Source organism: Triturus cristatus, chromosome 2_1, assembly GCF_964204655.1.
Source record: "Triturus cristatus chromosome 2_1, aTriCri1.1, whole genome shotgun sequence".
Lineage (NCBI taxonomy): Eukaryota > Metazoa > Chordata > Amphibia > Caudata > Salamandridae > Triturus > Triturus cristatus.
Window position 1 is genome coordinate 125447111 of NC_140581.1, and position 26567 is coordinate 125473677.

Sequence of the window (26567 nt, forward strand, 5' to 3'; positions counted from 1 at the left end):
AGTTTTTCGATGAACGAAGGAATGAGAGGAGTGTGCATCAGTATCCCGACCAGGTTTTTTTAATATCACGATTTCTGAGGTTATACCTCCTTTCGGAGGGCTCCTGCTGTGGAGACCTACCCCTTGACAGATCTGTTTTCTCTATTTTTTGTTTTTTACTATCCCATTTCTTTTTTGAAGAATCCGGTGCTTGCTTGGTGTTATCCTTTTCAGGACTACCCATTACTTGTGGTTAATTCGGCGTATGCATCTTTGATAATTTTCAGTAATTCTTGCTCATGTTGGGCAGGAGTGCATTACCTCAAGCATTGGTGTATTGCCACTGATGCTGCCTCCCCTTTTATGTTTGCTAACATAATTGTAGATACCTGAGAAAAATTGCCTAATAACCTCATCCCTAAATTCAGAGCTGGTTCTGCTCCGTACGCATTCTGTATTGATCTGAATACTTCTGGTAGCACCGCTATTGAAGGGATACCATGAGTTATGGTATAGATGGCTGTGAAAACTGTACCCCAAGTGGTACAATCCTCTATCCGGGGAGCTATCCCCATTGGCAAGCAAATTGTCAATATTCTGTGTTTTTCTTGTGGGCCTGTGTATGGAATCACTGCCTCAGGTTTTTTAATATCACGATTTCTGAGGTTATACCTCCTTTCGGAGGGCTCCTGCTGTGGAGTAGGCCTGGGCGGCTAATTCCGTTCCGCTCGCGGAATTTGCGGAATTTGCGTAATTTCGCGTTCCGCGGAGAACGCGAAATTGCTCAAAAGTCTGCTTTCCGCGATTTCGCGAAATTTTTGCTTGTTCGCGTTCTCAAAATGCATGTTCGCGAGATATTTCTCCTTGAGCACGCAAACAGCAATTGTGAACAGGAAAAAAGCATCGCGAACAAGCAATTCCGCGTGTTCGCGGAATTTCTGCGTGTTCGCGGAGTTTTTTTACCGTTTCGAGGAGATTTGCGTAACGCAATTACGCAAATTCCGCCCACCCCTACTGTGGAGACCCACCCCTTGACAGATCTGTTTTCTCTATTTTTTGTTTTTTACTATCCCATTTCTTTTTTGAAGAATCCGGTGCTTGCTTGGTGTTATCCTTTTCAGGACTACCCATTACTTGTGGTTTGATAGCTCTGGCTCCCAAATTATCTGGGGAGCTATCCCCATTGGCAAGCAAATTGTCAATATTCTGTGTTTCTTGTGGGCCTGTGTATGGAATCACTGCCTCTAACTGTGCTATTTTCTGTGCTATCTAGAATGGCATTTCCTCACGTTTAACGGGCATTCTTCCCATAACTGCATTCAGTGTTTGTGGGGTAATTTTAGTTGCAGTTCCTTGTAGTTGACCTGCTGTGGTGATTTTAGTTGGTTGAAGTGGGACTGTTCTTATAACGAACGGTGTCAGATTTCTGTAAAGTTTTATTTCCTTATGAAGTGGACGTAAGTCTCCTATTGGCAATGTGTCAATAACTGGATGCAGCGTGTAAGCCGCTAAGACCGGCCAAGTCACTCCGTTTCTGCTGAGCAGACATTCTCACTTATTCTGTGGTGACCTGGAGATTATAAACCAGTTTATATGCTCCAGGTAACTGAGCGGAACTCCAATGTCCTCGTATGGACAATATTCTTCTGATATTTAATCCGGGGTGTAAGCTTGAAATGTATTTGTGTGTGCATCTGCAGATGGGAATTTAACCCATGAACAGCATACCTCCGTCCTGAATGGCTGGTGTGCCTCAATTACGAATGTTACAGTCCCACCTAAAGCTGAGACTACAAACTGCTAGTTTTAAAGCAAGTGCATTTCTGACATTTTCTGAAATGTTTCGAGCACATTCCTGTTACCCATTCCCCGATGCATTTGCATGTAACGAAGTGTTCTCTTCAAAAGACATTGTTGAGAGTTAAGACAAATGAGGTTTTATGCACAATGTAGGGAACTACTAGCCTACAAGCTTGAATAAACCTACAGCCAATACATATGATATGCTACTCAGCTGTGCCGGATTTTTCCCTTCCCCACTCCAGATGTCTCTGGGTAGATGTTAGTAGGGGTCTCTGAGAGAGAAAAAAACAACTTAACTACTCAGATTTGACCATTAAATAAGAACCAAACCAACGTTGGCGCCGCCATGTCATATAGTTCCTACAAATCTATATAGGATCTGCGTGTTTAGACAACAAACTAAGGGATTGGAGTCCAGACTGATTCCGGACACCCCCTAAAGAATGTGTTAGTCTGTAGACCAGCTAGATCACAGTTAGCCCTTCTTACCAAGGAGCGAATAGTTTCTGGAAACTATCTAACATGACAGCCCTGACCCCTCAGGGATCATTGAAGCAGTACAGTACTTTTCACTCAATCAATCATGCGGACGTTGGCTTGGAGAGATACAAGAATAAACTATGGGGACGTTTTCAATAAGTATTTATTGAACCAGCGTCATTCAAGTATAAAATACGTGTGCTGCAACAACCATGAGACAGAAACCGAAATATACACTTATAAGCACTAGTAGAGTAAAGAAAAAGGTAGAATTCTACCATAGTCCTAAGGCAATGAATATATGCAGGCAGATGAATACATGACCATAATAATGAGTACTCCTACGATGCAAACACTAACTAGATGTACCAAAATGTACCTAGCATGTATGTAGCCAAGAATCTCCTTAGCATAGAGCCAACCCAATTAACTGATGTGGGAGAGCGAAGGAGCCAGTCGAGGTCTCGAGGTGTATACTCTACGAGGGATGTCAGACCACTGCATGCTGGTGTGTCTACACACAGAAACCTCAGCATCTTGCGTCAGCGTATCAGTATGGAAGTCTTTCTCCTCTGGTTTGCCCAGCAAAGATGTAGTGCTTATATACTCAAAAGGTACCCTCAGGGGTTCTATCTATAAGTGTACTATAGGCATGTCGGGCAAGGAAGACTATAGAGATGACCCTTCTACAGAATTATTATGCAGAAGATGGTAAACCTGCTGTGATACTGAGAATCCTCATGCAGAATACACGAGGCAGGTTTTTCGAGAAAACCACACAACAGTCATGATCACCTAACTAGGTAAAAGGTCAATGCCAGACCAGATATGTAGAACAATGGTAGGACACTTGTAGGTAAAAGTTAGTGCAACTACTTACATCTATATTGGGGTACTTTGGGGGTTCATAACACAATTCCATTACAGATTAATGTCAGTGTATTTCCACAACCAGTACTGAATTGTGCAGTCTCCGCATCAATTATAAATTAATGGAAAACATTGATGCTAAAAAATGAGTTACAAGTGACTCACTCTGTTTTTCCAAGGTTATCCCGCACATACTATGATACACAGTTATGTCACTGATACAAAACGGTTATGTCCATGTCACTTCTTGTAATTTGACATAAGTCATGACTGCCTTTCTGAGCACTAAACCTGGATAGCAAACTTGTGCAGTCTTTGACTAAGATGCCTGTATAACTTGTCACATCCAAAATTTGAGTCAGTTGGATTAATAGTCTCCCACAGAGGAGCTAAACTGCAGAAAAAGCACCTCTTTGAACAATCATTAGCTAATTAATTGCATTTCAGGCAACAAAATAAATAGATTGAAAGAAATACTACAGAACAGGCATTTAGAAGATCAATTTCAATTTATAAACAAGGAGGACCAGAGCAATATTTAGGGTTTGGGGCACACGTAACTAATCCATTTTATATTTTTTTTTTTGGTCAGGCAGTGTTAACATATTAAACAATTTTAAAGGAACCGTAAATCTAGAAATCTCAGATAATCTTGTTGCAGGGTTTAAGTTTTGTTGCAGCACACATTTATTACTTGAAAGGAACACCAAATGTGAGTATTTCAATAGGGTAAAGAAATATGATGTAAGCAGCATATGTGCTGTTCTCAGGCACCAACATTCCCACCTTTCTGTGAAATGCTGCGCAGGACTGACTACACTGATTTAGCAGGCATAAAATCAATCCAAGGAATTGGGTTCAAAGAGATTACCTTAGTTCTCCAGTATTGGATCTTTTGTAGATTCACAGGCTTGAATTGTGTATCCCAATATAGAACTAGGTAGCTACATGACATTCCTGCATTTGTCCTACCTTCCTCTGCATAACGGTTCTAGCACTGACCTTTTACCCAGTTAAGTGCAGAATAAATGTCGATCAGTTTCTTAGAAATTAGCCTCATTTATTATGCATGATGGTTCTTAGAAAAGTCCCTGCACATGACGAGCATGAACATTCTGTGTAAAGGGTCATGGTCTTCTTCATCCTCGGGCGAAAGAACTACTTTGCATAAACGCAGGTATTGTTCTAGGCTCATTTGCATAATCATACTTCCAACACATTGATTATGTTAGGGACCCCCAGGCTATCTTTATGGTATAAAAACCCATATCAACACTAGATAGGCGGAGGAGAAGCTTCATGCTGACATGAGATGCTGAGGTTCTGGCCTGCAGACGCTATAATATGCAGCAGTCTGACATCCTTTACGGGGTGTCCAACTAGAGACCAAGACAACCTCCTTCGTTCTCTCCCATCAGGTAACGGGGTTGGCTCTTTAGGGGTTCTTGGCTTTACACCCACATACTTACTAGGCACACATTTGCATTTTAGGATTATGTTTGATTATATGCACTGTTAGCACCATGGTAGAATTCTACCTTTTATTTACTCTGTTGGTGCTTGTAATCTTATAAATCGTTTTTTCTGATTGTCGCAGCGCACATTTTATACTAGAATGACACTGGTTCAATAAATGCTTATTGAAAACGTCCCCATCTTTTATTCTTTGCATCTCTCTGAGACCAAGTGAGCATATTTGACTGAGTGAAAAGTACTACACAGTTTCCACGATCCCTGAAGAATCAAGGGTGGTCATGTTCGATAGTTGTCAGAAACTATACACTCCTTGGTAAGGTTAGGGGGCTTATGGTGGCACTGTGAGCTAGCTGGTCTATGGGCTAACATATCCTTTAGGGCTGTCTGGAATCAGTCTGGACACCAATCCCTTAGTTCATGTTGTCTAAACGCGCAGACTATGTATTTTTAGGAACTATACGACAGAATCATACCCAAACTAAGTGAGAGTGCGATGGTACCATAATAAAGCGTGTTTAGCACTATAATAGGCTACAATGGTAATGAACAATCTCTTAGATAGGCTATTTCCTTTTTAGGACCAAACTTGAAACCTTAACCAATCAGGCGATAGCACCCTCTAGAACACTCCCAAGGAAGGCTAATTTACTCATCTGTTCACTGCATGCCATGTGTGAAGGGAGACTCCCTGAGCTCAGTTCAGTTTTCTACTTGCAGATCTTCTACACTGTCTGATACAGCAAAGAAAGCCCTTTTCAGACCCTGTAAGGCCTGCAAAAATAAAAGAGTAAACGTAGATGACCCACTTAAGGACTGTTTCTACCGCCAACATAAGGTAAATGAGAATAAATTGGTCACACTTTTTCCTCCAAAACCTTGAAGGACAGAGCAGGGGGGCTTCTTCTGTGGTTTCAGTAGTCAATAACTCAAATCATCTTCTGAGGAAGACAGTGATACCTCAGCAAGGTCTAAAAAAAAAATAAAAAAAAAAATAAAAAAAATCGAAGATCAAGATCCCAGGGCCAAGTGATCTCTGAAGAAAGCAGAAAGGCCCTTAAAAACGTCCAGCCACGGAGAATCTCTGAAAAAGTAGAAATACAAACTAATCTACTCAGAGGCAGTATCATCTGAGCCCAGTACTCTATCTGCATAGGGTGGGGATTGCCCAAATACATCCTCATCTGAACCATCAATGCATACAACTTACCTCAAAGCTGTCAACAACTGTCACATCAACATCCTGCATCTCTTAAACCAAGGAGATTATATGACAACTCTGGACTTACAGGATGCAGACTTCCATAGTCTCATGCATCCCAAACACTGCAAATATCTTGCTTTTCAACAGTACCAATAACCAGTTCAGAGTTCTCCCATCTGGCCTCAATTCAGCTCCCTACATTTTTAACAAATGGCTTGCTCCGGTAGCAGCCACACTCAAAAAGCAAAGTCATCAGGAATTTCCATTTCTGGACGACTGGCTGCTAAAAGCTCGAACACCATTGCGTGTGTCCAAATCCACAAAAGCTTGCCTCACTCTTTCACAAACTGGGTCTCTGTTCAACCATCAAAAGTCAACAACTACTTAGAAACAGAGGATACGGTTTCTAGGCTCCAACATTGATACAATCCAAACCAAGGCTTTTCTCTTGCAGGACAAACAACAAAGACAAGCACATTTAGCAGTCAAACTTTCCAGAAGAAAGTCTGTTTCAGCCGCTGATGGGAATGATGTCCTCTGCAATAAAGCTGGTCCCTCTTGCACCCTTGAAAACAAGAGTTACATTAACAGTGAATCCAGACAGAAAGGTCCTTTGACAAACTCATCAACATCAACCCAAAGATGATGTAGACACTAGCATGGTGGTCTCAGATCTCCAATCTCTGCAAGGGCCGAAGTTTTTGCCACAAATACCCGACTTGGTCATTACTACAGATGCCTCCATGGACGGCTGGGGCGGTCATCCCCAAGACCTACAAATCCAAGGAAAGTGGTCAGCACTTCAGAACAGAGTCATTTTTCTCACCTTGTAAGCGTTTCTACCAAGGATAACAGGGTCATCCGTGCTGGTACGTACAAGACCATACGAAAAACATGCATTATGTCAACAAGCGAGGGGGCACATGATCGCTAGGACTCTCCCAGAAAGCCTATCAGCGCTGAAGCTGGATCACAACACATATTTCTTGCAAAGCCAAGCATTTATCGGGTGCAAGCAACACCTTGGCGGACACACTCAGCAAAGCTAAGGACGGAGGTCACAAGTGGGAATTAAATCAGTCGGAACTGAACAAAATATCATCATTATGGATCTCTTCACGACCAATGAGAACACCAAATGGAAATCCTACACCACTTGATATCCGCTCCAGAATTCCCTTTTAATCAGATGATCCGTAATCTATGCTTACACCCTCCCCCCCTTCCCACTAATATTGAAGTTTCTCAACAAAATGAAAGTGGAAGGCGGTCATCTCATCCCGATTACTCCTAAGTGGACCAGATAACACTGGTCCACAGAGTTTCTCCTGCTACTGGAGTCCAATTCCATTTGCCTATGGACAACGTCCGCGCTTGATGAACGAGGGCCAAGTTCTGCATCCAGACCCAGCCTCTCTCCACTCCTGTGCATAGTTACTGAATTCAATTATTTAACAAATCCAAAATCCATTCCGAAAGTTTCATCTCAACTAACCTATTATACTAATAACTTTTTCCCCCAAATTCAACATCACCAGCCTAAAGATTTTCCCATACTCTAGAAATTAAAAGATACCTAAAATTTTACTTGCATCGTACTAAGCACCTTTGGAAAACTGATAAACTGTTGGTATCTTATGAGAAAACTCAGGGTACTTCGGTCAGAGGGGCAACCATCGCAAGGTGAATCTCTGCCGCCATCCAGTTTTGCCACTCCAAGGCTGGCAAGCCACTCACGGAAAAGGTGCACTTTGGCTGCCCCGTTTGAAGGTGTTCTGCTGGAGAAAGTATGGCGTGCTGCCAGATGGAAGAGTACCCACCACAGCACAGTGATGCAGACATGGGACAGGCAGTGTTACGACATCTGTTCAAATAACGTGAGCCTCTGTTTCTGTACTTAATTATGATTATTTACAGGTACATCGTGTGTGTGTGTGTGTGTGTGTGTGTGTGTGTTTACATACACATAATCACGTCGTATACAACAGGTTTATTTTATCATACACAGAGTGTTGATCTATTTATATGTTAAACTGTTACCCACCATCCTCAATGGGTATTCATCTTGCAAAGGTTTAACTACAAAGCTGCTTGCTATTCTGATCCAATCATGTGAATGCATGTATGATCCAATACTAGAGAAGAAAATTAGTTACTTGCCAGTAAATGCACTCCAGTATTGGCATATTTCATAGATTCACATGCTACATACCATCCTCACCGGAGAGGTTCCCCTTATAGCTCTGGATTATTTATTCCCACTTGTGCTTTAAAAACTGAGGGAATCATTCTCTCCTGGGTGTGTTCTAGAGGGTGATATCGCCTGATTTGGTAAGGTTTGAAGTTTAGCCCTTTCTTTGAAAAAAAGGACAGATGGGCTATCCAAGTGATTACTCATTACCATTGTAGCCAATTACAGTGATACACCATGCTTTATTATGGTACAGTGGGACTCCCACTTCAACGACTGGGAATGATTCAAGCATGTGAATTTATGAAAGATACCAATACTGGAGAACTGCACTCAGAGGCAAGTAACTCATTTTCAAACCTTTGCATTAAAGTTGTACCCAGCACAATATTACAAAACTGTACGGATGTGAGCCGTTAAATATTTAAAGGTATTTAAGCACTCCTTACTGCCCACCCATGTGTGCAAGTTCTGTGCAATCAATCATAGCATTGCAGAAGGCCAGAGAATATTGGGCAAAGGGAATAGTAAGTTATGGGATTAGTAACTGTTGGATACGGGCGGAAGCAATTAGTGGCTGATCAACAAATATGCTTCAGGAAATTTTCCGGTAACTGCGAAGTTCACCCAAAGAAACATGCATGGTCCAGTGCATAGTAAAATAAACTAACCTTGAAACTTGCCATGCAACCAGAGTTAGTAGGAAAGCGTTACCAGCTCTGTTGGTGAATCAACAGATATGAAACAATATTTAGATTCATTTTTATAAATTAAGACACCAGCCATGAACCAGTGCGACAGACAAGATGACGAGTAGTACCTGACATTCTGCGTAGGGTTCCACCTCTCGGATGGTAGCTCTCCACTTTGCGGATCATCTACAGGTGGGTGAAGAATTGAAATGCATACATCCCCATTCTAAAACAGATCAAGATTAAGCAACACTAAGTTAAGTAAGTTAATTTAAAGCTTTCTGACACCAAGTTCAACAAAATGTTATCCATAGTGATGCGTGCAATGCATGGCAGAGGTGAATCAGACAAAAGAATGGTCATGATTTCTCTACTAAGCTGACCAAGATATTTCATAGGCCACAGTTTTGTCAAATGTGTATCTCCACAATGTATTTGAAGCCACACATTTTGTGTTAACAATGAGGACATTATAAAAATGGTCAGTTTTAATAACAGTCAGGATCTTACAGCAGAATTCCCTTAAATGATCAAAGAAGATATAATGACGAGTCTTAGTTCCTTAATTTCCACTTAGGGTAACTTAACTAAGTTTTAATTTGAACAAAGTGAAAAATGTTCTTAGGGTTCCTTAACACTACCACTGTCCTTGATGCTCATTCATTCCTCAGTAGTACACATGTCATATCTCAACCTCATATGGAGAGTGGGATGCTTTGTGCAGTTGGTGACTGGGGAAGGGGAGGCTGAAGAAAGAGGGCGATTGGATTCTCAGGAGTCTTTATCAGAACAAGGATCTTCAGCATATGTGGCTGCTTGCTGCTTATCAGATAAAACCAGAACACAGTGACTTTAACAATTGTGCTATGGGGTCTACCTCAACATACCTAGAATGTCCTGGGAACTAAAGCAACCCACATAATACCATTTAGTTTACCCTCTCACAGCTTCTTCCACTAGCCAAAAGGCTTATGTTTCTCCTCCAGAGAAAGAGAAAACGAACACAAATTTAAAGAATCTTGTTAAGAGCAAATCAGGAGTCGTGGTCTTAGTAACCACCAGGGAATGGGTGGGATGTGTGCGGAGTTGGTGCAGCTGTCTGATGTGCACGTATAGTATAAGCAGGGGTGGGCCCCGCTGCTAGTTGTTTTTGATGGTGGGTCGTGCGATGTACTGCCTACCAGTTCTCCAGTCTTGCCTCTCATTCAGGGCTTTCTGCAGGGTGTGTGGAAGTTTAGAGAGCAGCAATGCTGCAATCAGGAATGTTTAAATGTTTTGCTAGTTTCATATGTAGGATAACCCAGCTATCCTCCACTTAGTTTTTTTTTATTTTCTCCATGTTTTCGGGTGACGGACTGTCTCACTGGGAGTTTCATTTCATGCTCTCACTTCGCTAGCAGCGGTAGATATTGTTTAGGCATATGCCATGTCTGCTATGTTCCACATGTGATTATTGCTACGACCTCTGCACTTTCAGTCATGTGGATGTATGCACGTGGGGGGCTCAACCCCCCTGTATTTTGTAGGTGTTTCTAGTAATAGTTTGTTCTTGCGATTTCATGTACCACAATGTATATGCTTGTAGTTATTTGAAACGGCCAGCTGTTGACAAAATGTTTATTAAAAACAATTGTAAAAAAAAAAGAAAAAAAAAAGCACATCAGGAACCGGATACATATCCTGCAGGTGGGCTGCATCAACTGAAAATGTCCAATCTAACCAGGGAGAGTTTAATGCAAAGATCTGTTTCCCCATATGGGACAAACACTCAGAGCCCAGTATGATTATAAAAGTGTAAAAACTGAGAAGGAGAGGAGTTGGCCTAACGGCTAGGGCGGTCGACCTAGAATCTGGGGAACTGGGTTCGAGTCTCGGCAATGACGCTGAACATCCTGTGATTCTGGGCAAATCACTTAAATCTCCCCTTGCCTAACAAAAATGAATGTGTCCTCATGTAATGCAACTGGTGCTATGTAAAGCGCTCGTTACCCAATTCGGGTCAAGTTCGTGCTATATAAAACTGTTAAAAAAAAATGTTTTAAAAAGGATCACGAACAAATAGATGCACTTTACGTAGCCAGAGGGCCATCACCATAACATTTTGCTTTTGTGAAGAAGTCTGCTCTGTGAGCAGGAAAGAGGCTCAAGATTCAACATGCAATAAGATTATAACTTTAGGTCTGGCCAAGAGAAAGCTTTAGCTGTTTCACCAGCCACATGTAATAATTTTTTTTTTAAACTTTCATCATTGCGTTCGAGGTAGCTGTGAATGCTGATGCAGCTAAAAAAAAAAAAGCTTGTGTGATTTTTTTCCCCCTATGTATAAAGGACCGAGGCAGCATACGTGTGGTCATTAAGAAATGTGTTATTCTGCTCTTGTTGTTTTGCAAAGATCCAGAAATATGCACAAAGGTAAAATACATTGAGTATTCATTTTTAATAGGGATCAAGTCGAAGATCCCAGTGATTAATAGATTTTTATATTAGGCAGATCCTAGACAAATGAATTTAAAAAGTTGTACGGTATAACGTTAAACATTTTACAGTCCACAAATAATTTACAGTTTCACTTACAAACCATTTTAGCGTAACTATGGAGGACTTTAACCAATAAATATTTGTATATGGCTTTACGGGATGTGATGAATGTAAAGACGTGTACAGGCAAATGTAGCACTTGCAGAAAAGGCACTAGAAAAGCCAATGGGACTTCATAAACCGGAGCAAATATCTAACAAGTGGCCAAGATCATAGTACTAAAAAACAAAAACAGTGGAGTCCACCTTTGAAGCATTCATATCTTGTCAAAGTTTGTGGGCATTAACAAGAGAAGAACTAAGAAATAAACTTTAAGATGCATAGAATTTAATGTAAATTAAGTTCATCCTCACCTCGTAAATATTGGGATGCCACATTTTGGTCAGGAACCTGAAAGTTGGAGGTGAGTAAGGATAGTCCATGGGGAATTTAATATGAGCCTAGAATGGAGACAAAAAAGCATGGTCAATCTCACATCAAGACTTTTTTTTGGTAACATTTTTATTGGCATTTATAGTTTATCTTGACAAATAGCAATAGGATACGTTCAGTTGAATTGCATGTTACATCTCATACCACAGTATAACACTATTCAGAAAAAGAGGGTTGGTCGAGAGACATTTTGTTAACCCTGGGGTCTCCGGTTGTGTGCATGCCACATAAACAGAAATATAACAACAATAACTGGGGAATGGTCATGGAATTTCATCCCCGGGTTTTTATGTCTGACGTCGGAATAGGCGTGTGGGTGTTAAGTGTACCGGTAGTCGATACGGTTGTGTTATTGGAAGTGGATTTCGGTCGGTCTAACTCTCATATTCAGTCGTCTAAAGTGACGTGGTGTGTGGTACTACTGCCAGTGGTATGTTCACGCCACCGGGGAAGGTCTGGTATGGTCAGTTATGGTCGGATCCTGTGGTTGTAGGACCGTTGGTGTATGTATGGCGCCGCCTGGGTCCTCACCAGGAATCGATTGCTTGAAGCGATGTAGTAGTAGGGCCCACTCCATAGAAATGGGGTGCTTGCGTATCCCCCTCACCTCCTCCTCCCGCAACGTTTCCTCTTCCGCCGCAGCCCATTTGTGTGTTGCTCCCGTGGGGGAACGCCAGTGCATGGCCACATTCCGCTTAGCTAGCAACACGGCTAGTGAAATAAAATAGAGTGTGCACTTTATATTGTTTTTGTTTCCGGAAGATACCTAATGCACTGGCCTCCCATGTGTTCATGTATGTGAGACATGTGAGGTCCCTTAGAGAGGCATGAATGTTTTGCCAGTAGGATCAGATTGAGGGGCAACTCCAAAACATGTGGTGAAAGTCTGCTTCCTGTGATTGGCATCTGGGGCAAAGAAACTGTGCGTCTGGATAGAATAGCTGAAGGCGTGCCGGTGTCAGGTACGCTTTATGGAGTATGTAGAATTGTATATTTTTAAAGCGTGCGTTTCTAGATACCTTCTTGGGGTATTCCAGGGCCTTACCCCATTCCCCCATTCTCTCATGTAGTGGGCGTCCGATTTCTTCCTCCCAAGTGGTTCGCAGGGTCTCTAATGGTTTATTAGTAAGTTCTCGTATGGCTTTATATAGCCAAGTGGTTAAGTGTCGCCCCCCCCTTCCCATATGTAAAACCGTGTGTAGGACTGGGTGTGAGTTCGGCTTCCCCTAGCGAGAGGTCATGGTATGGTCGGTAACTCAAGAAGTTGACGGTGGAGTAGGAACCGGCCTGGGGGAACACCGTAGTCATCCCTAAGGCTTTGAAACGGTCTCAGCTGTCCGTCCTCGAAAAGGGACTCCATCTCGGTAATGCCACAGTTCGTCCAGGCGATGAGCATGTTGGTTGTGTAATAGTGTTTGCGTTTGGGCCACCCAACCAACGGGAATAACGGGGAGTACAGGGGTGTCTCCGGTGACATTCGGTGTACTCTTTGCATACACTTGCACGCCACTGCTACTTGTAAGGGATATGTACGTTTTGGTTTAGTGCCGGGTAGTAATAGGCGATGGAGCTCCGATATGGGTACCTGACCAGTCATGGTGTGCGTTTCGTCTGTGTGCCTATCTGCCGTCCAGTAGGATAGCCATTGTAGTTGTGCCGCTAGGAAATAGGATTCAAAGGAGGGAGCGCCCAGTCCTCCCTCTGTGGTGGGTAATTGTAGTTTCTTCAGTGCTATTCTATGTCTGGTGGGACCCCAGATTAACGTACTGAGAAGCGAGGCTAAGTCATGAAAGAAGGTTCTAGGCGGGATCACTGGTAAGTTGGTGAAGTGGTATAACAATCGTGGAACCATTATCATTTTGGCTAAAACCACCCGGCCGATCGGGGCCTGTGTGAGGCTCTTCCAAAATCCGATTGCGGCTCAGACGCCCGCCAATGCCTTACGGGGGTTACCCTCGAAAATGTCGGTCGGGGAATGGTAGAGACGGATCCCGAGGTAATGGGGTGCTTCAGCGCTCCAGGCCATCTGTTGGCAGCCTAGCCATATGTCCTGGGAGGGTAGGTTTGGATGTAGTGGGTATACTGCGGATTTATCCCAATTCACTTTTAACCCGAAGGCTGCTACGAATTCTGTTAGTGTCGCCCAGATAGGAGTTAAATCTTCCGTGATGTCTCGTACGTATATTAAGAGGTCATCAGCATACATGGAGACGCTGTGTATGGTGTCTGCTATGGGAATGCCCCAGTGTGTCCCCTCTTGTCGCAATCGTATAGCTAGGGGTTCGACTGCTAGGGCAAAGAGTAGGGGCGACAGCGGGCAGCCCTGCCTCGTGCCCCTCCGGACCGCAAACTCTGCAGAGATGTACAGTCCTATGCTGACACGTGAAGTGAGTTTGGTGTATAAGAGTTGTGTGTATGCTAAGAGGATGGGACCAAGTTCCGTCCGTTGCAGGACCGAGAAGAGATACTGCCAAGTGAGGGAATCAAAGGCCTTCGAGGTCTAGGATGTGACAAGCTGACCGGGGATGTGTATCTCTCACCTGGTCTTGGACGTGGAATATTCAGCGTATGTTCTGGGATGCGAGTCTTCCGGGGACGAATCCACATTGGTCCGGATGGACCAGAGGTCGTATAATTTGTGTGTATCTGTCCGCTAATATCTTCCCGAGGAGTTTACAGTCAGCGGAGAGGAGCGCGATAGGGCGGTAGGAGGCCATCTGTTGCGGATCGCAGTGTGGCTTTAAGAAGGTCACGATTACGGATTCCCTTAGAAAGGGGAGAGCTGCCGAGATCCCTAACGTGGTCGCAAACATCTCTACTAGTCGAGGGACCAATTGTGGGGAGAAAGTGGTGTAATATTCCAGCGGGAGCCCATCTAATCCCGGTGCCTTGTTACTGGCTAGGCGGTACAAAAGAGGGGTGGTGATGGACGGAGCATCAGAACCAATCAAACACTCACACCCAGTCAACAGATCTGGGTTTGATCCATCACCGTTCTTTAGCCCACTCTGCCACCCCAGTTCAGACATGGCCATATGCAAATCAGTCTGACCCTGTGCCTCTTGGGAACAGTCCAGCCCGAACTGCCAAGCCATGCCTTCCCTGGACCGGAAACAAGCTTCCTAGGACCGGTTTCTGGCATTTCAGCCGTCTTCAGCCAGGCTTGCTTGAATCCAGTGGCAAAGTGAGCAAGGGACTCACGTCTGAGCATACCCTGCCAACTTATGGCGAACAAAGTTGGTACAAAAGGGGGTGGTGCTGGACAGAGCATCAGAACAAATCAAACACTCACACCCAGTCAACAGATCTGGGTTTGATCCATCACCGTTCTTTAGCCCACTCTGTTACGGGCTAGGGCATGCAGGGCTTGGGTTATGTCTGTGGAGGTTATCGCCGTATCTAGGGCCGTCCTATCCGTCTTCTTGACTTTGGGTATTGTCAAGGGGTCGAGGAAACAATCTATTATGGCCTGTGTAGTTGGAGCCGGACTGTTGTAAATCTCCGCATAGTAGCAGTGGAACGCTAAGAGAATCTCGGCCTGGGATCGCACTAAATTACCTTGGGGGTCCAGTATTGTCATGGGCTTCACGTCTGTGTCCTGCTTGGCTAGCAATGCCAACAATGTGCCTGTATTATTCCTTTCTTTATGCATCCGGGTTGCATACGATCTAAAATTGTACCGGCGGAGATCAGCACAGGTGGCTTGGTATTCTGTTTTTGCTGTGGCCATCCGCTTTGCCCCTTCGGCGGATGTGGTGTCCCGTTTAGTAGCTGCGGCAAGATGTTCGGCCTTGGTGAGCACCTGTTCTAGTGTTAGTTTGACCCCTGTGATTTGTTTAAAACGTTCTCCTCGGGCCACTACTTTGAATGTGTCCCACTCTACTAATGTGGAGGAAGCTGTGCCTGCGTTGTGTGCAAAATAGTCTTGGATGCTACGTCCCTGTTCGTGCATAAAGACCTGGTCTGATAAACAATCCCGTGGTAGACGCCAGGTGGGGACTGGGGGGGTGTGGGGGTCTCTAGGTTAACCGTAGGATATGGGCATCATGATCAGATATGACCCTGCCCATGTAGTCAGTGTGACTAATTTTGGGTAAAATCGCTGCTGAGCATAGGAATCTGTCTAGGCGGACTCGTAGGTTATGTGGGATGGAATGAGTACAGCCGGGTCTGTGGGTGGCGCATTCGCCACGCGTCAGTGTGCACCCATTGTGTAATCCAGGCCCGGAATCTTTCGGTTTGTCTGGAGGCGGGAGAGTGTGCGGGAGGGGGGTGGGAGCAGTCCAGGGCAAGGTCCAGCGTGCAATTGTAGTCCCCACCTAAAATTCAGGGAATGGAGGTAAATTGGGCCAGAATCACGGTGAGGTGATCCCAGAATTTGTCTTGCTCTACATTTGGGGCGTATATGCTACCCAGGAGTACTACTTGCCCATCGAGGAGTCCCTCTAACAAGGTGTATCTGCCCTCTTTATCCACCACCCTCTGGAGTTCCTGAAAAGGAGTTCCCGGCTGAACCCAGATCAGTGCTCCGCGTGCGTATGCGGAGTATGTCGTGGCACATATAGTGCCGCGCCATTTAGTCTGTAGTTTTCCCACCTCTGTCGCGATGAGATGCGTCTCCTGTAAGAATGCTATCCGAACATTGTGGCGCTTTGCATACGAGTACGCTGCACACCGTTTGCTCGGTGTGTGGAGCCCTCTGACATGGAGTGTGAGGATGTTGATGTCAGTGACACAGAGCCATGGCAATAACCACGCAACACAGTGTGCAACAAAAGGGGAACATAAGTCTGGTGGAGCATGGTAATCGAGACCTCCCTAGTCGGGTGAGGGCACGCGCGCCCCATCGCGCCGGTCTATGTATTTCGAGTACCCGGGTGTATGTTGTTCCATGAGGGGGGTTGGGGCATTGCTGAACTGGGATAACAAACCGTACAACTGAGGTCGGGAAACAGTCCCAATACCAAGGACCCATCGTTGGGGACGATACGTCCAAACCTACTCTCCCTAGCGAGGAGGGTGTAACAATATATAGTGGGGGCGGCAGTGTGTATGCGCTAGGCCAATCGCGGATCGGGCCTTTGTAGGATCTGTGGGTGTTGCTCAGGGCATGCCGTGAAATGGCTACGGTGAGAGTATCTAGCTAGTGAGTTCCGGGTGTACCTGCCCTCACAGATCTCTCAGCAAGCACATCTCATGTAGAGAGGGTCCTAGTTTGTCCATCTAGGATGTTGTCCGCTGTTTGAGGAGTGACCAGAGGGGGTGTAATGGAGTCCTCGCAAGATAATGTTCCATCGCTGTCATTCTCCCCTTCCGATGAAAAGATGTGCGGGGGTCAATCTATGACCTCTGTAGGGGGGGAGGGGGGGGGGGGATGGCTGAAGGTCGATCACTGCCTGCAGGGCCTCCAGTTGTTCTTTCACGATTTGTTCCAGGTCTGGAGAGTCTTGGGTACGTGACCTGGTCATGCCATTTACTCTGCCGCGTTGCTGCTTCTGGGTGCGTCTCCAGGTTCGCGGTATTTTAAGGGTGGGGGTCTCGTTTAATTTCGGCTCTGGATTGCTGTGGGCATTGATGATTCCGCCCAATCATGTGCTTCCTCGGCGGTAGTGAAAAAGACAGTAGAGCCGGTATAGAGGACCTTGAGGCGAGCTGGAAAGAGCAGGGAATACTGGATATTGTTCTCTCGGAGCTGACGTTTCACATCCAAGAACGAAGACTGTTGTTGCTGTACTGCTCGTGCGTAATCTGGGAATACCATGGTCTGCTTATTTTCCACCTGCAGGGGGGCCTGCCACCCTTGCTGCTCGCAGCACCGCATCCCTGTCGTGAAAATGTAGGAACTTCGCCAGCATCGGTCTCGGGACAGCTCCTGGTGGCGGTTTGCGGGCCGGGACCCTGTGGGCGCGCTCAATGGAGAAGAATGCCGTCCGGGACGTCTCTGGGGTGAAGGATTTCACCCATGCCTCCATGTAGTTCAGCGGGTTCAAGCCCTCAATTACGTCCGGCAAACCCAGCACACGAATGTTACAGCGCCTCGATTGCCCTTCCAAATCATCCGTGCATTCTTCCAGAAGGGTTAGGCGGTGCAGGACATCCTGTAGCATCTTCTGGTGAGTCTTGATTACGGGTTGCAGGTCGGCCAGTGTCTTTTCCCCGTCTTTCACTTTGTCCGCCAGTTTGCGGTGGTCATCGTGGATAAGGCTAATGTCTGTTGCCAAGGTACCGAGCCGTTCCTCCATGGACACCCTGGAGAGTTCGATGGCTGCAAGTACCTGGTCTAGTTTGTCCGAGATCATAGGGTCGGTCTGTGGCACAGCAGCGTTTACCCATGTCCGGGTCTTCGGCATGTTCTCCGGGGCCGACTCGGGCACCGATGTGTGTTGGGTCACCGTCGGTTTCTCCATGGCAGCGGCTAGGGAGATTGCGCGTGATGAAAGCGTTGGTGCAGAGAGCGGGGTATGCGATCCACTGAAAAAGAGGCTCCCCGCAGGGTCCAGCGGTCTGCGGACCGGCACTCACCAAGCACCGGGGTGCAGCCGTCTGGAGAGAGAGAGAGAGAGGGATCCCCAGCCGGTGTCTCCGTCACCGCCAGTGGTAAGCACTTCCAGAGTGGCCCAAGCGCCCTTTGCGCATAGCCCAATAAGCGGGGGTAGTGCGGGGGTCGTGGTTGGTGTAGGGTCCGAGTCTCGTGCATCCCTGTTGTAGTGGTGCGCTGCCTGAGGCAGTGACAGATATGGAGACTGCCGCCATATTAAGGTCAGGCAGCCTTCGGCTCCGATGCTCCCAGGTCTGTGAGCCGTTCAGCTATGGGGTCTCTTACATGCATGGGGGGTAGGAGAGCTCCGCTCACCTCTTTGCCACTGAGATGCGCCTCACAGGATCCCCAAATTAGAGTCCCGCCGAACTCCTAGCGCCATCTTGGAGTCAGGCGGCCCCGGCCGAGGGGGGCCCAGTCCAGGGAATCACCGCTGAGCTGAGGGCGATAGTCGGCTCCCTGTTCTCGGACCACCGGCAGGAGGGGGCACGCCGCCCCTGGATGCCTCACCAATGAAGTCCCGGCTCGGACCTTTTGCCGCCTGGGAGAGTCGCGTCCGAAGCAAGATGGCTGTCCGTCCCCTCTCGCGTCTCCTCGGAGCTGGATGCAGGCGCACGATCAGGGATTATCGCGGCTTTTTGCCCCGATGCTCAGCCCCTATGCGCCCGCCTCAGTCGCGGGTGGTCCGCTGTGGTTGCGAGCCAGTGCGGGTCCCGAGGTGTTCGTCCAGGCTGGCTAGATACAACTCCCGGGATGCGCGCCCACCATCTTGTGGCTCGGAGCCCTGATCCGGCACCTTCAGAGCTGCAGCTGTCTGGTCCCTCGGTGGCAACAAGGTGAGGGCATCAATGGGTGCAGGCCAGATTCCGGCATCTAAATCAGGTTTCGCCGCTGAGAACAACGCCTGAAAACGGGCAAAATGTAGGCCCGATCGCGGAGCCTCAGACCACAGCTGCCATCGTAGCCTGCTTGGCCACGTCCCATCTTACATCAAGACTTATATGAACATTAATAAAACAAAATTATTACTTGCATGCAACAAATGTGTTACCAAATTTTTTAATTTTGCCTGTTCTACATTATATGGTAGCTACAAATTAACTGGTGAACATGCCCAGTAATAAACATCTGTCAATATAAATTTTCCAATTGGTACTGTAGTTGGGCGTGAATTTGTTTTGGGTTACTGTTCTTTATCAACCTGTCATAACCAGTCACCATATTACCTACCCTCCCCAGGCATTAATTTGCTCTACTCACCAAAATAAACCACAAACGGGGATCCAGTTCTATTAAATAGATTAATAATTCACCGTTATCCATATTTAAATTTTGCTCACTGCTTGCATTTTGGGAAAAAAGCTCTAATTAGTATATTTCTACAAGTGTCAGTTTCTTCTCCCCCATCAAGGTGCTTTCCATCCCTCCCCCACACAGCGACCCGTTTTTGACCCCCCCACAACAAATGGAAGATAAAAAAAAAAGTGCCATGAAACTTCACAGTACTTTTACTATACTGCTCTCCACCCCCCACCACCAGATCACCCTCAACTGATTAAGACAGCCAAAAGCTGGCCCATAGGAGAGACTTATTGTCTTTGCAAATGCTTGTTGCTATCTGTAGGCCTATAACAATGAAGGCTCAAGTATATCGTGACCTACTCCATCCCTCCAGGATTCCCCACATCATTATTTTAGGGTCGAGTTTTACTGATCTACCCACCGATCGCCCAAGACAATCCCCTATCTTTGGCCAATATCGGTCAAATATGAAAGACCACTACGGGGCAGTCTCAAATCCTTAAGTATCTGCCAGGTAATGATTTGTATTCCGTGCCCTACACATCTCCAAAGCCTTGGCAGATTGAAATAGTATCTATCGAAGTATATAAATTGTTAACGTCTGAGGCGGGAGGATATTACCAGCGAATTCGGTGCAAACTTTGCCTCGGCCCATTCTTCGTTTATCTATTTACAGGTCACACTCCTGTTTACGGCCCAGGTACAATAAAGGGTCTGGTGGATTAATCACCAACAACCTGTATAACCGCAACACGCTTTTTCTGAAAAATGGGACGTTTCTAACATTTGAAGTATCTGCTGCCAATAATGTTGCTGCAGAGGGTGAGGAAAAACGGATGAAGTCTGAATTGAACTAACTATTTCCCACTGAATAAAAGTTTAAATATACCCTGAAGATACTTAAATATATTTTTCCCCAATTATGCATAACTTAATTCTCAAAGAACTACCAACAACATTTCCATTCAACAAACGGAACATGTAAGCAGTGACCAGGTATACACAAAACTGCCAATGTTTTTAGCACCAGACACCCAAGCAATGCCAAGTTCAAAGGGTAGACATTCGTGTGACAAGCCAACGCTGAAACCAAAGCCTAGACATTTCTGCTGCCTCCATGCAGGATGGTTACAGAAGCCCATGGGTTAAAGCCACATTCGAAGCAGAAAGGCAGCCGTCCCTAGCAACAGGCAGGCTGCACACCCTGGAACACAGGCAGCCTATTTATGCCAATGCCTTGTCAGCACCCTGGCTCTGCAAACAGCCTGGATCATCCCGCTCAAACGAGCAAAGCCCGACTGAGTGCAGCACAAGCCAGACTCCCATCTCGGCAAATGTGCACGGAGATAAGAATTGGGCCAACTAAACCGAGGTGCGCCAAACCCGAAGATGGTTGTTGGCTATGCAGTGCTTTTGTTCACACCAGGCTATGGAGAGGCTTACAAGGAACCTTATATGCTGCTCCTTGCTCTGCCGAAATCCATGTCTTAATGCAGCCTTTCGAGCTTCCCGGCATTCCACATTGTGGAATTATAAAACAAGAGCATGTGCACTATAAAAGGGCCGCCATTTCAAATTTCGAAGGCTTCAATTTCAGTAATTTTTTTTTTTTTCAAAAAAACATTTATCGGGGAGAGATTATGTCGTGCGGTTCTGCCTGCGTGCAAAACGTTTATAGATTTGCTAGAGTTTTCGGGATGCCACAGCTTCGAAGGGTGACATGCACAGCTCCCCAGGAGCCTTCTAAAGATTACTACTGTCCGGGTGCGTACAGCCCACCACCCCACGCCCCGGGTCATTTTTCCTCCTGAAATGCTCAGTGTAAATGTTATTTTTGTTGCAAGTTCCTTAACGAATCAGCAGGCTTGCATGTGACTCCATAGAAAGAGTACCCGTCCCAAGACAACACAACCAACCTATTAGACATCCTTCCACTATTTAACAGGACTATTATCGGACATCACCAACACCAGTCAGGACGACTCAGCAAAACAATTGACAAAACTAATAGGTTCCATCTTGGGACCTGCTGTCTGTGCCAACTCAACTGTTTTGGCGGTGCTGTACAGTGTCAGGACACTGTACAAACTTTGTAAAAAATAGATTTTTGTGCGTTTTGGCTAAGTGTGATTGATGGCTGTTGTATCATTACACTAACACATGCAGGCGTAAGAAGGCATGCAAGCAGCATAGGAAATATTAAGACATTTGAGGGGAGGGGAAGTTACCTGGGGGTAGCAAACCAGGGAGACACCTGGAAAACACACCTGTGATGTGGTTAAACATGAAAAAGACGAGCGAAAAGCGTGCAAAGGGCGGGGAGCAGCTTAAGCGCGCGTAAGAATAGGTTGGCAGTGCGCGGGGGTGTGACAGTGTGCGGGGGGTGGCAGTGTGCGGGGGGTGGCAGTGTGCGGGGGGTGGCAGTGTGCACGGGGGGGGTGGCAGTGTGTGTGCATATACATGCCGTACAGTAGTAATACTAACCCGGAGGATCACACTCCCTCCCTTCATCTCCAAATCCACCAATATCGACTGCGGAGTACCCCAGGGTTCTTTGCTCAGCCCCATGCTCTTCAACATCTACATGGCCCCCCCTCACCACCATCTTAAGACAGCATGGGCTCAGTGTTGCAGCCTACGCCGATGACACCCAGCTCATCCTCTCACACAAAGAAACCCGAAGACACCAGACTTTACTTTCAGGACGAGATGAAGAACGTGGCAGCCTGGAAGAAAGACAGCCGTCTGGAGCTCAACTCAGAAGACCGAGGGCCTCATCCTCGGACCCTGCACGTCTGCCTGGGACACCACCAGGGATCCACCCATCCCTATGTACCACGCACGAAACCTCGGCATCATCCTTGACTCCTCCCTCTCCATGAATCGCCAGATAAACGCCGTTGCTTCCACCAGCTTCAACTGCCTGCGCATCCTCCGCAAAACCCTCAAATTGATCCCCCTCGACTGCAGAAAGACCATCACCCGCGCGCTCATAACCAGCAGATTGGACTATGGCAACGACTTGTACGCCAGAATCAACAGAGCTCTACTACACAGACTCCTGACGATCCAGAACGCCGCCGCCAGACTCATCCTTGGGACTCCACGCTACACACACATGAGCCAACACCTGCGAGACCTCCACTGGCTCCCCGTCGAGAAGAGGGTCACCTTCAAACTCTTCACCCACGCCTACAAATCCCTATACAACATCGGACCCAAATACCTAAACGAGAGGGTTTCTTTCCACGTACCCAACAGGAACATCCGCCCTGCAGACCTCGCCCTGGCAGAGGTCCCCCGCATCCACAGAACAAGAACAGGCGGAAGAGCCTTCTACTACATCGCAGCCAGAACCTGGAACAAGCGCCCCATGAACATCAGACACTCCCCAACCCCGCGAACCTACAGGAAGGACCTAAAGATATGGCTCTTCGACTGATCCAATGCTGCGACGGTTCCAGAGCTGCCCCCACCCCATGTGCCTTGAGACCCTCACGGGTGAGTAGTGCGCTTTACAAACCCTTGATTGATTGAACATGATGTAAGCCAAAAGCAGGAATAGTACACAGCAGCAAAACTTTACACCTGTGGGTCAGTAGGCCTCACTCTAGTGACCGGTAAAATGGCCTTGTTCACACTACTGATCACCATTACAACAAGAATTGGCAAAGCAAACCGGTCTTGCCTATGCAAGAGCTATAGGCTTCGGCAAGATGTTATTGGAATGGGGCAGGCTGGAGTAGATGTGGGTAGATTGGACAGTGGGGCAAACTGGAGTGGGTGGGGTTGATTGGGTTAGACTGAGTGGAGTGAAGAGGAGCGAAGGAGTAAATTGGAGTGGGGTAGAGTGAAGTGAAGAAGATTGGAGTAGACGGGAGTGGAGTGGGGTAGAGTGGAGGAGTGTGGGGGGAGTGGCGTGGCATGTGTCATGGAGACTAATGGCGTGGTTTCAAGTGTCAGAGTGGAGTGGTATAGAGTGGAAGGGCATAGTGTGGTGTATGCATGGTGTGGCGTATGCATGGTGTGGTATTGCACCGCCAGTCCAGACAACAGTTTTTCAATTGAAATGACCATTACATTTTCACCTAAATATGGTTTTACTGCACACAAATGATAATGTGGGCATGTCATCAACAAGTCTTTTGATGTGTTTTGGTCATATTCAAATATTTGTTCCAATACACTTCAGAACTTACAATAAATGTGGTTCATTTGTACTAATTTTGATATATTCAGAAACAATAGCACGGTTTCTTTTTGTGTGCTAGCAAGATTTTCACATAAATTCTCTCACTTCAAAGTTAGAGAAATAAAAGGAAACACCAAGCTCCCTGGAAGAGAGCCTGACATTTTACCTCAGTCTTTGAATGCACAGCAAATGTGACAGGATAAGAGCAATATTTAAAGGCATGTTTACAGAAAGCGAGTTAGTGGAAGAATACAGTAAAGAACATTTTGGCAACAGGGACAAACTCAAGCTGGGCAGCCCCATAGAGGCCTTTAGAAAAATCGACAGCTGGGCTGTTTGGTAGGTTTCGACCTAAACACGGTATGCTGCTCCCACCACGCTTGTGCAGGGATGTGGAATTCCTATAGCACGACGCCCAGGACATTGTTTGGGGTCAATGGCAGCAGATTTCCAGGTGTATCGTGTCCTTGAGACAAGTAGGCTGAACCCCCTGCAGCACAAACCCTTTGGCTGCCAGTTTGCAGTACCACATGATGGATCAGGGAAGGGCACGTTTAGGTAATATTTTTGTCCATATGTTAATGCTGTTCAAACCTGTATTTATGGTTCATTAATGCAAAGCTTTTATATTAGGGTGAGTCCTCCAAGTAAATGTTGTAAGCTCCGACTGCACTACCGACAGTGGTTCCAGTATGAAAATGTGTAAACACGTTTTCAAAGTTCAGCAATATGAGGCTATGTATAATGCTCCCAGAATGCTCCGATTAGATGTATATATTTGCAGAACCTTGAAAGCAAGATTGATGATTCTTGGATTTCAAGATAAAACGTTCTTACAAAAAATGGAAGCAGGAAAACAACATTTAGCTAAACTACTGAGAATTTTCAGGTACCATTTCTTTGCAGCATCATTTAGTAACGTGTTGATGCATGCACCTGCCCCCTCCTTCCTTCCCTCCGTGGTACATTGTAATGCCACTGCCAATGTAAGCCTGTATCCCCCCCCGCCTTCCGTGGTCAGTTGTGCTGCTACTGCCCCCTGCCCCCAATCCTCCCCTTACCCTTATTTTAGGATTCTAGAGCCTAGCTAAGGTAGGTGCTGAAACCGGAGAAAGGTAAATTAACACTGGTTCCATGTTGTGAGGCCTTTTCCCATCAGTTACTTTTTAATATTCCTTCACACATTCTGATTCTCTGGAAAACTTAAGAAATGGATCTAGGTGAAGGTTTTTTCCTATTGGCTATGGCGAGTTACCACCTCAAATGCAAAGTTTTTCCCACCAGTATGAAAGTCTGAAACTCTACAACAAGACACAACAGGACAGCTAATTTCAGGCATTTTCTTTATTGAAAGATCGCATTTGCCAGTCTGTTATAAAAACCTCTACACTACTTTCACATCGCATAATCTGTGTGCCTTGGCTCAGGAGGAATGGAATATCTGCTCCATTAAAGCAACCTGCATACCGAAGGATGCTTTCCTAGTGGAGAGTGAGCCTTGTGAGTAACCTGTCAGAGGAGCAAGTGTTCACGGTCCTGTAGGCCTTACTGCTATTCATCAATCAGGAGAAGAAAACATTTAGGATATGAACTACATCCAAGTTAACAGGATCTAGACGACATTCTAAACAGTCTTCCTCCATACTGCGTTGTAACGTTTGTGAGAACAGTCAGCCTAGGCTTGTTTGATTTATGGGGTAGCCCAATCCAAGAGGCCTATGACGTGCTATCTGCCTCAGTTTCTATGCCATCAGTTGCAGTTGACTTTCAAAGATCAAAGTTGAAGACCCACATTTTAGTCTGTAAAAACGATTATGGACTACAGGAAGGAGGACTGGATAGTTGCAAAGCCGCTCTAACACAATTGAGTACCACAATGAGCCGTCCACAATAGGAACCCTAAAATTGCTTCAAGTTCCTTGTGAATCTGGGCTGTAAACCTCAATTATACTGTAATGCCCGTACCCATCTCTTAGAGAAAGGCATCTGTAGCTTCTGCTTCCAGATCGGATCTCCATATGAAGAATTGGGAAAGTTGCCTGTTCGAACGAGAAGCAAGCATGTCCAACTAACAAGGACCAGAAGAGGTCCATCAACTTGCGACGGTCACTGTGGTCTTAAATGAAATCAGGAGTTCCAATCTGAAAGCTGACTAACTTGCCCAGCAAGTGACAAAGATCTTGCGATCCAGGCAGTAGTCCTAAAAACGCTTGACTAGGTCAGTTAGGAGTTTGACCACTTAACGCCTAGCTTGTTGATATACACTGCAGCCAGAATGTTTTCCATTTTTATTAGAATAAAACAATATGTCCACTGCAATTCCTGCTTGGCCTACTCAAACTCAATAGGACAGGTTTCTGGAAAACCAAAATCTTTATTCTTTGAAGAGTCTTGTAAAAAACAGGAAATCAGGACAAATGGGTTGGAGAGATGGCAAAAGGAGCACCACTATTCTTGCTAGCTGTCACAATGATAATTAAAGTTTTGACTGGACAATGAACCTCCTCCGTTTCTAATTTTGTTTAGGTGGCTTCAAAAATATCCACATGAATTTATACGGGATACCAAAAACACCAACTGCTCCTTCAAAGATTTTAGCACATTGATCATAAAGCCTATGTTCTCAAGCAAATAGAGCGTTCCTCCGAGAGGACGCAGAAATCAATGATCCTGCAACAATCAATGAGGCATTAAGATAAGACAAATGCCATTGGCACATGGAAATTACAGACTGGTTTCATGACCTTGGTGGAGTACCAAGGAGGGGAGGACAGGCCAAACAGAATGGAAAACTCAAACTTGGCATTGCCAAAGGAAATACAGTAACCTGTTATATGGCTCAAAATAGGTGTGGTCAAAGAGGAGTCTTTCAG

General features: G+C 45.9%; 1 protein-coding gene across 3 annotated transcripts in view; it reads right to left on the reverse strand.

Moving 5' to 3' along the window:
* Window positions 1–26567, reverse strand: part of UBE2R2 (ubiquitin conjugating enzyme E2 R2) — a 149225-nt gene that overhangs the window by 61782 nt on the left and 60876 nt on the right. For 2 of the 3 annotated variants that reach the window (XM_085628840.1, XM_085628849.1), the window contains exons 2-4: window positions 11584–11670; window positions 8821–8918; window positions 8672–8719 (exon numbers count right to left, since the gene is read on the reverse strand). In XM_085628840.1, coding sequence (XP_085484966.1) covers window positions 8672–8719; window positions 8821–8918; window positions 11584–11670 — 233 coding nt within the window. The remainder of the gene's footprint in view (window positions 1–8671; window positions 8720–8820; window positions 8919–11583; window positions 11671–26567) is intronic. The other variant, XM_085628841.1, reaches the window with a different exon arrangement.